Source organism: Narcine bancroftii, chromosome 5 (assembly GCF_036971445.1).
Source record: "Narcine bancroftii isolate sNarBan1 chromosome 5, sNarBan1.hap1, whole genome shotgun sequence".
In the NCBI taxonomy this organism is placed as follows: Eukaryota; Metazoa; Chordata; class Chondrichthyes; order Torpediniformes; family Narcinidae; genus Narcine; species Narcine bancroftii.
In genome coordinates, this window is record NC_091473.1 from 94,294,596 (window position 1) to 94,305,366 (window position 10,771).

At 39.1% G+C, this 10,771-nt stretch overlaps 1 protein-coding gene across 5 annotated transcripts in view; it reads left to right on the forward strand.

Annotated features, from left to right (window-relative positions):
- Positions 1 to 10,008, forward strand: part of LOC138762747 (interleukin-12 receptor subunit beta-2-like) — a 107,351-nt gene extending 97,343 nt beyond the window's left edge. For 3 of the 5 annotated variants that reach the window (XM_069936321.1, XM_069936322.1, XM_069936323.1), the window contains one exon: positions 8,826 to 10,008. In XM_069936321.1, the coding sequence (XP_069792422.1) occupies positions 8,826 to 9,458 (633 nt within the window). In that variant the 3' untranslated portion in view covers positions 9,459 to 10,008. Of the gene's footprint in view, positions 1 to 8,328; positions 8,459 to 8,825 lie in introns of those variants that run through there. The other 2 variants (XM_069936325.1, XM_069936324.1) reach the window with 2 other exon arrangements.
- Positions 10,009 to 10,771: the final 763 nt, after the last annotated feature.

Genomic DNA, 10,771 nt, shown 5'->3' on the forward strand with positions numbered 1-10,771 from the left:
TACCCTCTCCACTACAGAGCCCTTGATGAGGACTAGATCATGTTTTCCTGACTTCCTCCTGAAGTGCGACAACTATGAGGTGTAGTTGTTACCAGGATCAGTTGCGGGGATGGGGGGGGGGGGAACAAATCTTGGTTAGCCAATGGGGATCTAATAATGTCAGCCAAGGTACAGTATGGCCATATGTTCCCTATGAGGTACATGACAGGAAATTTGTCATGTTTGACATCTCAGAAGATGGTAACAAAATGCAGTACCCACACAAGAATCATAAATAGCACCTCTATTGCTTGGTGAAATTTATACAGCAATCTCCTCAATTTCTTCTCCTGTAATGCACTGATGCAACATACTGATGTGAGAAATGATCCCACTCCATACATTCCTCCAAAAATACATTTTCAGGGAAGAAAATACTGTCAGTGGATTCCCTGTGAATAATGAGCATCTGCGGAGGATTTCCATTCTGAGTTAGATCTGTCTGCAAGATAAAATGTGATCCCTTAAATAGCATTTTCGAAAATCAACACGAAGACCCAAGGACCCTGTGTATGATTGGTGAGATTTTAGTTGCCCACTTCCTTCGTCGTCTTTCTATTTATTTTTCTGACTTTATTCAAACACTTCCTTAGCTCTTAGTTTTCAATCTGATTTTAAAAATATATACAATGTGTTACAGGACAAGTCCAAAACCAAGCAACAGAAAATTCACAAAGACAATTGTTACTTATTTAATTTTCTTTATATGTAATAATATCAATATTTAACTTGTTACTATTAACTTAACATAATCCCCTTCTAATTCTAAATGCTCGTGTATGTATTGTGTATGTGTTCAGGGAAGTTCTTTGATTCACAGTCCAATCATTCAATTTTCACTTCTCCAAGTTCATTGTTGTCAGGCAATGTTCATACTGCACACAGAATTTAATATTTATGATCTTCATCAGGCTCTCGTGTTTTAACTTAAATTGTTACCACTCAAGAAGGTCTTTGTTGGTTTCAGAGAGAGATATTTGTTGTTCGTTGGACACACACAAACTGATCTCCTTCAATCAGACACTTCAGTGTCTTGCCGAAGATACTTGCCCCTCGTGGGTCTTTCTAAAAGTTAACCTCTTCCAGATTACCACAAAAAAAAATCTCCCCTATTTCAGGAGAAACCAGCCACAGCCTCTTGTAATTGACTACAAGGGTTTAGAATAGGCTGAACTCAGAACTCAAAACCTATCTTCAAGTGGGGTCTTGAGGAAGGTCTGCAAAACTTGCAGTCTTCAACATCAAGTTCTGCAGTAAAACTGACTGACTCTCTCTCTCTCTCTCTCTCTCTCTCTCTCTCTCTCTCTCTCTCTCTCTCTCTCTCTCTATCTCCCCCCACCCCCCAAAGAATGGCATGGCTTTTTTCTCTGTTTGCAAAACCACATTGTAGACTTTAACCAGAAATTTGAATTGCTTGCACCAGTTTAGTAATAAAAGATTAATCAGTTTATGAGCCTGGACATCTGTTCAAGCATGCTATTTCTTTAAAGACAATAGTCCATTTCAATTCTACAACATCAATCCAATTAACACCTACTTGTGAAGTCTTCCTGAGCACTCTTCATGGTTTCTATAAAGTCAATGCAGATATTTGCATTCCAAATGAGATGTTTGTTTGTGAAATGTTAATGTCCCTTGTCTCCTTTGGCTTGGCTTCGCGGACAAAGATTTATGGAGGGGGTAAAATGTCCACGTCAGCTGCAGGCTCGTTGGTGGCAGACAAGTCCGATGCGGGACAGGCAGACACGGTTGCAGCGGTTGCAGGGGAAAATTGGTGGGTTGGGGTTGGGTGTTGGGTTTTTCCTCCTTTGCCTTTTATCAGTGAGGTGGGCTCTGCGGTCTTCTTCAAAGGAGGTTGCTGCCCGCTGAACTGTGAGGCGCCAAGATGCACGGTTTGAGGTGATATCAGCCCACTGGTGGTGGTCAATGTGGCAGGCACCAAGAGATTTCTTTAGGCAGTCCTTGTACCTTTTCTTTGGTGCACCTCTGTCACGGTGGCCAGTGGAGAGCTCGCCATATAACACGATCTTGGGAAGGCGATGGTCCTCCATTCTGGAGACGTGACCCACCCAGCGCAGCTGGATCTTCAGCAGCGTGGACTCGATGCTGTCGACCTCTGCCATCTCGAGTACTTCGACGTTAGGGATGAAAGCGCTCCAATGAATGTTAAGGATGGAGCGGAGACAATGCTGGTGGAAGCGTTCTAGGAGCCGTAGGTGATGTCCCTTGTAGACTGTAAACTAATACCTAAACCCCCACAATCTAACCTTACTTCTTAAGATGTATTTTATTCCATAAATGTATTAACTTATTCTGTAGCAATTGACATACCTTATTTGCATAAGCTAACTGACCATATTTTTTCAATTTGTTTAAAATTTTGACTAAATCTAGATTCTGTGATCAATGCAATGGTAAAGAAGTTGTCATATTAATCCGAATCAGTTAAAATTAGTTTATGTTTTAATTTGGTAACAAATCATGCAATCAGAATTTTTTGACAAAATAAGATCATTCAATTCATTCAGTCTCCTCATTTAGACAGTCCATTATCTGAACTTTATTATCAAATTTAATTTCTAATATTAATTGGAGTATTGTAGCCACAAGAGCAGCATGAAAAATCACAGATAGCATACGTGCTCACAGTGGGCCAATATTTCATCATGGGTAAGGAATCAGAAAATCAAATACATACAGTACTAGATTTGATCTATTCTTTTTCTTATTTTACAGAGTTTGACTTGATTGTCATTATTACTTCTTCCATTTCAATAAGCAGCTATGAAAAATGTGCAACATAACTAGTTCAATAAAATTTAATCTTATAGCCAACTAAATAGCAAAACTTGCTCTACCTGTGATGTAACCAGGCAATCCTTTGCCCTGAGAAACACTTGAATCAATGAAGGTTAACAAGTACTTGGACCATAAGACATGAGTAGAAAGAAGCTATTCAGCCTATCTAGGCTGCCCTGCCATTTAATCATGAGCTGATCCATTTTCACACTCAGCCCAACTGCCCAGCCCTCTCCTCATACCCTTTGATGCCCTGGCTAATCAAGAACCTATCAATCTCTGCTTTAAATACACCTAATGACTTGGCCTACACACCCACCAGTGGCACCAAATTCCATAGATTTACAACCCTCTTTATGATGTTAAAGATGCTTTATAAATGCCTGTCCTGCATCGGACTTGTCAGCCACAAACGAGCCTGCAGCTGACGTGGACATTACCCCTCCATAAATCTTCGTCCGTGAAGCCAAGCCAAAGATAAATGCATGGATTTGTTGAACATGAATTGGAATAAGAGTATAATTTTTCCTGCCTAATTTTTAAAATCTCATTATTTATTAATCTAATTTCAACAACTTTCTTGCATCTACACCAACTTTTTTTGCCTCAAGGAATCCAGGTAATTCCAATCCTTACACGATTTAACAGCAATAATGCTTATTACATTAGATGAAAAATGACACAAATATATTTTGCTTTGCTCCTCTGAATAAAAAAAAACTCCCCCAATTACTATTTTTGCATTGCATTGAAATGTTGGTCATAAAACTCTTAAGATGGCAGTTTAATGTAAGCACCTGGCCCTCCTCATAAGTTTCACATTATTTATTCACACTTTTGGCAGGATGACTGATAATGTTCTCTTAGGGGAAAATGAAACCTCATGTTTTGCAAACACGAGTTACAAGTTAAGTTTATCTTCCCATTACATCAAAGAGTACGCTAAATAAGTTGAGAAAAGAAACTGAACATAAATTACCTATTTTCTAAATTATTCTGTAACATGGATGTAATTGATACTTTGTCTACAAGATGAAATGTGTTTACAGTGATATGTGTGCTAGTATTTATTGAACTTAGCATGTCTTAGATGGAATTGAGTTGGATAATAAATTAGATATTACTAACTTCTGGTGCAAAATACTGTATTTAAACTAATGGACAGAAAATATTCACAGTTTATTTTCTTCAATATACTTCCATGAAATCTCTTCAAGTCTACAGCAGAAAAACTAGCCATTTGTCCAATCAATTCAAATTGAAAGCATGATCCACCAAAAGCATAAGCTAAAAAACAATTTGCTGCCAAGCAACATTACAATCTCAATCCAGAACTCCAGAATTTATAGTAACATTCTAAGTAATAACAGACAAATTGGCATTAGGAACAGTGTGAAGGGTCGCAGAAATTAAAACAAAAGCTTCGGCATTCCAATATATAACAGGATGGCTGGCTGTATTTCTGCACCATGAATCTCCTCCCATTCTCCCCATCCATATCTGTGAGCCTTGTCCTGTGTTTCCCAGTTCACCGTCATCTTCTCCTTAAATGCATCTTGATGACATACTTCAGCAACTCCAGCTGGTGAAATCCAGAGAAGGTCCCTTGCAGTCAGAATCAAGGGAATATATAATGGGGAAAAAGGAAATGGCAAGCCAATTAAATTCTTACTTTAGTTCTGTTTTCACAAGAGAAGATACAAATAACCTCCCAAGGATGTTGGGAAACAGAGACTAATGCAAGGGAGGAGCTGAAAGAAATCAGTATCTCTAAGGACATGGTCTTGGGGAAATTGAAGGCCGATAAATCCCAAGGGCCTGATAATCTACATCCCAGGGTACTCAAGGAAGTGGACATTCAGATACCAGATGTTTTAAGAATTATTTTCCAGAACTCGATAGACTCAGGATCACTACCCATGGATTGGAGGGTAGCTAATGTTACCCCACTATTTAAAAAGGGGGGTAGAGAAAAAGCGGGGAATTATAGGCCGGTGAGCCTTACATCAGTGGTGGGCAAAATGATGGAATCCATTATTAAGAATGTAATAGCGGACATATGACTAGCAGAGAAGGGATCGGACAGAGTCAACATAGATTTACAAAAGGTAAATCGTGCTTGACAAATCTATTGGAATTCTTTGAGATGGTGACAGGTAAAATAGATGGGGGAGAGCCAGTGGATGTGGTGTACCTGGATTTCCAAAAGGCCTTCGATAAAGTCCCACATAAACGACTGGCATGCAAAATCGAGGCTCATGGAATTGGGGGCAAGGTATTGATGTGGATTGAGAACTGGCTGGCAGATAGAAGACAGAGAGTTGGGATAAACGGCTCATTTTCTGAGTGGCAGGCGGTGACTAGTGGGGTGCCACAGGGATCTGTACTGGGACCCCAGCTGTTCACAATTTACATTAATGATCTAGATGAGGGGATTGGATATAATATCTCCAAATTTGCAGATGACACTAAGCTAGGAGGGGTTGTGTGCACAGAAGAGGGGGTCAGGAAGCTCCAGTGTGATTTGGATAAATTGGGGGACTGGGCAGATACATGGCAAATGCACTACAATGTGGATAAATGTGAGGTTATCCACTTTGGTAATACAAACCGGAGGGCAGATTACTATTTGAATGACAATAGATTAGGAGATGGGGAAGTGCAGAGAGACCTAGGGGTTCTTGTGCACCAGTCACTGAAGCCGAGCATGCAGGTACAGCAGGCGGTTAAAAAGGCAAATGGTATGTTGGCCTTCATATCAAGAGGATTTGAGTATAGGAATAAGGATACCTTACTGCAGCTGTACAGAGCCTTGGTGAGACCACACCTGGAGTATTGTGTGCAGTTTTGGTCACCTTATCTAAGGAAGGATGTTCTTGCAATGAAGGGAGTGCAGAGGCGATTCACCAGGCTGATACCTGGAATGGCAGGAATAACTTATGAGGAAAGATTGCGCAATTTGAATTACTCGCTGGAATTTAGAAGATTGAGAGGGGATCTCATAGAGACATATAAAATTCTGGCAGGACTGGACAGAATGGATGCAGAAGGGATGTTTCCAATGGTGGGGGAGTCCAGAACCCGTGGCCATGGTTCAAGGATAATAGAACTGAGATGAGGAGGAATTTCTTTACCCAGAGGGTGATGAATCTGTGGAATTCATTGCCACAGACAGAAGTAGAGGCAGGTTCATTGAATATATTTAAGAAGGAATTAGATATATTTCTTCAGTATAAGGGAATTAGGGGTTACAGAGAGAAGGCGGGGATGGGGTACTGAATTTTAAGATCACCCATGATCTCACTGAATGGCGGAGCAGGCTTGAAGGGCCAAATGACGTACTCCTGCTCCTGCCTTCTATGTTTCTATGTTTAATACATTTTACATTTTCACCATTCTTTGGTAAAATTCTTTTTTCTTACTAATATCTTAATTTACATCTAAGTAACCACCATTGGTTTTGGTCTTCCCATGTGAAGATATTCTCTCTGACTGTCAAAGTCAAACCGTGCTCTTCTCAGCCTTAAGGAAAAAGAAATGCAGTTTGTTCATTCTTTTTTAATGCAATCTTGTTATTCTGGTTTATTCTTCTAATTGTTTTTGTTCCCTTGCCATCAAAATGTTTTAATAATAATGGAATCAAATCTGAGTCAAGTTCTTTGCAAGTCTGCAACTACTATTTGATATATTTTGCGTAATTTCTTTCATTTTAATTATTTTAAAGTCAAATAAACTTTGTTCATGGTGTGCACTTTATGGCTTAATTAACCTAATGTGCCTAATGCTCCACAAACCCTAACTTCTTGTACCCCATTAGTTTTCTATTTTCCAATTAATATAAATATAATATAACATAACCCTTAGACACATGTCTTTCAAAGACTTTCACTTTTAAAAATCTGTGCTGAATAGTCATTTATACATTTAATGAACCAAGAAACTGATTTACACTTTTGTGAATCATTCCCTCACACTTACCTGCAATACAATTCTCTTGCTGGTCATGTGCCCAATATCTTCTTTGGCTTGGCTTCACGGACGAAGATTTATGGAGGGGGTAAAAAGTCCACGTCAGCTGCAGGCTCGTTTGTGGCTGACAAGTCCGATGCGGGACAGGCAGACACGATTGCAGCGGTTGCAAGGGAAAATTGGTTGGTTGGGGTTGGGTGTTGGGTTTTTCCTCCTTTGCCTTTTGTCAGTGAGGTGGGCTCTGCGGTCTTCTTCAAAGGAGGTTGCTGCCCGCCAAACTGTGAGGCGCCAAGATGCACGGTTTGAGGCGATATCAGCCCACTGGCGGTGGTCAATGTGGCAGGCACCAAGAGATTTCTTTAGGCAGTCCTTGTACCTTTTCTTTGGTGCACCTCTGTCACGGTGGCCAGTGGAGAGCTCGCCATATAACACGATCTTGGGAAGGCGATGGTCCTCCATTCTGGAGACGTGACCCATCCAGCGCAGCTGGATCTTCAGCAGCGTGGACTCGATGCTGTCGACCTCTGCCATCTCGAGTACTTCGACGTTAGGGGTGTAAGCGCTCCAATGGATGTTGAGGATGGAGCGGAGACAACGCTGGTGGAAGCGTTCTAGGAGCCGTAGGTAGTGCCGGTAGAGGACCCATGATTCGGAGCCGAACAGGAGTGTGGGTATGACAACGGCTCTGTATACACTTATCTTTGTGAGGTTTTTCAGTTGGTTGTTTTTCCAGACTCTTTTGTGTAGTCTTCCAAAGGCGCTATTTGCCTTGGCGAGTCTGTTGTCTATCTCATTGTCGATCCTTGCATCTGATGAAATGGTGCAGCCGAGATAGGTAAACTGGTTGACCGTTTTGAGTTTTGTGTGCCCGATGGAGATGTGGGGGGGCTGGTAGTCATGGTGGGGAGCTGGCTGATGGAGGACCTCAGTTTTCTTCAGGCTGACTTCCAGGCCAAACATTTTGGCAGTTTCCGCAAAGCAGGACGTCAAGCACTGAAGAGCTGGCTCTGAATGGGCAACTAAATGTGCCCAATATGCTGTGTTATTAATCTCTTCTTTTAATTTGCTGGTGTCCTCTTTAGTATTGATTCCTCCTCTATTTTCTGCCTCTGGGGTGTTCTCCCCAAATTTAAAAGGTTTTTAACTCCAAATCTAAATCATAAATTCAAATTATGAATAACCCTATTCACCGCTCATCCTTCTAGGATCTCACTTCCCACATTCAAATAATCAGGAAAGTTACATTTTACACCAACTTTCTACTCTGGTATGAGCAGTGAATTAGCCACCTATCTGTTCTTGCACTTATCCTCAGGGCATTGTTTTCACAAACAATTATTATCTTATTATGTGGCATTCTATTGAAAATTGTTTGGAAATCCTGATATATTGTATCAATTACATTGCCTGCTAACTGCTATATTTATTGCATAAGCAAATAATTTATTAAGGTCCTTCATAGAAGATTTGCCCTTTTGAAATCTGAACTGAATATTCATTAATATATTTAAATATGCTTAGGCAATGCTTTACCCCTGAGAACTGCTTGAAAATGAACTTCATATGAATGATTTCCAGATTCACCTTCTACCAAGTTGCTCAGAACCTCTCTGATCACCGTATGATGCTTCATTGTGGTGTAGCTGCTGGTGTAAGTAGCAAAAATATAGGGAAATGTCTTACGCCCATTTGAAATTGATTTAAACCTACAACCTAGAGATAATAATGTATTTGGAAATAATACACCATATTGCATGGTGTATGTTGATCCCAGCATCAACAAATATTATCAGCCTTTTTTGTTGCAAAGACCTTCATTTTGTGTAAAGCTATGATTTATACGAAAACATTGAATTTATGTTCATTGAATAGAAAATATTTGCAGATAGTTATCCAATAATTAGAGCTAATCCACATAGCAGGCTACACCAAAGGGTTAATAATTTTAGTTTGCAAATCTTTGAATAGGCATTGAAATTTTCTTGATATTTACAGCTTTACATTTTTTTCCATTGTAGAAGAAAGATGAATTTCCCTTCTTGTATTCTCCAATACATCCAATGTACAATGATCCACCAATAACAGAAGTGCAAGAGGTTTCACTACTAAACAACAACAAAAACTCAATACAAGACCTGCATGAAATCAACAAATTAACAAATCAACAAATAGACTGTGGAGATTTTGAGGGTCAAATACTAGACACTCCAGTAGTTCAAAATTCTAATCAGTGTCAAATAAATGAGGAAGCTGAGAACATTGGCTACAAGCCTCAAAGCTCCATATGTCGAGTGCCAACTTTGTCACATCATGGAGACCAATCAATTCAAAACAATGAGGATAGTCAAGTAAAGGAATACAAAGGCTTCAACAATCCAGCATTTCACAAGATACACGATATTTCCACCAATGGGAATATGAACATTGATTTGAGCTCAGGCCATTTAAGGGTGCAGGACAACTTAAAGTACTTGCTTAGGAAAGAAGAGGTTCACTTTGTGTTTAATGAACATCACAGAATGTATGTGAATGATCGTGTATTTGAAGAGCAAACTCTGCTACCAGATGAACTTGTTGATTGTTTGCTGCAGCTGGAAGAAAACTCCACCGATATAAAGAATTATTTTCCCCAGATTGTGGCTATTCAGTGACACCTGCTTCAACAGTCACCCAATTCTGCTCTGGACGCTAAAAGCCAGATTATTTTTGTAAACTAGTGAAATATATGTGATCCATTTAACTTGTAGAATATATGGGTTTTGAGTAAGTAAGTATCAAACCTCAAATAAAAGGAAGAATTTATCTTTTATTTTCCACAGAATAATGTGGAATGAGCTGCTAGAAAACATTTCTACATGGAAATATTTGAGAACTGACAGTTCAAAGGTTAAGGGCACAAATACGTGGCCAGGCTTTACAAAAAAAACATGATGATACTGTAATTTATGGTTCAGGAATATGTTAAATGTGGATGTACCTTGTTAAAACTGTATCGGACACAAGATTGGACAAGAATCCTTTGAATTTAACATTAACATCTCCCAATCAAATAAAGCAATGGAAGCAGTGATTGATTTGAAGATTATGATATGATTATTTGTTTTCTTCTGCTGTAACATTAAATACTGACTTCCAGAATTCAACATTTTTCCAACTCTATACAACTATGCCTTCAATGTACTGTCCTGACAATAATGGTAATGTGGTTAAGTTTGCTTTGTTGTACTTTTCTTATTTAAAGAATAATATCAAACTAGAAGCTCCACTACACTCCTGTCTTATTAATTCAAAGGGTGATAACGCTGATGGTTATGGCACCCAAGCAGTTATAAGCTTGAACTAGTTAAGCTTGTTAATTGCAAATTGTAGCATTAAATTCAATAAATTTGGAAATATGTCAGTTAAATATGAAAACATAATAATAACAAAAGCTGCTGTACTGAGGGAAAGATCTGATTAATTAATTACTCTCAAGAAACTGAACTTATCACAAGATTTCATATTTATTGAGTTAACTTTCAATACCTTGCGACCAGGAGGGATGGGTAGTGACGGCTGCTCCACTAATACCTCCACATTCCAGAGTAAATCAAAAATTACTGAGTAGTTAATGTTCTGTAGTTGGAATAATTTTGCTGTCAATTATACTTTTAGTATTACCACACGTTGTAGTCTCAACTGACAGACAATCCTAAAATGGAAGAAAAAATGCTGGAAGTACTCAAGAGGTATGGTAGCATCTGTGATGAGAATAACACTGTTTAAGTTATAAACCAATCACCTTTCCACAGAAATGGGAAAAAGTAAAATAAATCTTGAAAGGGATTTGGGAGAAGATGGGTCAATCAAATAAATGTATGTGGTAAGGTGGAATGATCAAGTGATAGGGGAGCAAAATTAAATTGCTGGAGGAACTTAGCTTGGAGGGAAAGAGGCAGTCAATGTTTGGGTCAAGACCCTGTAT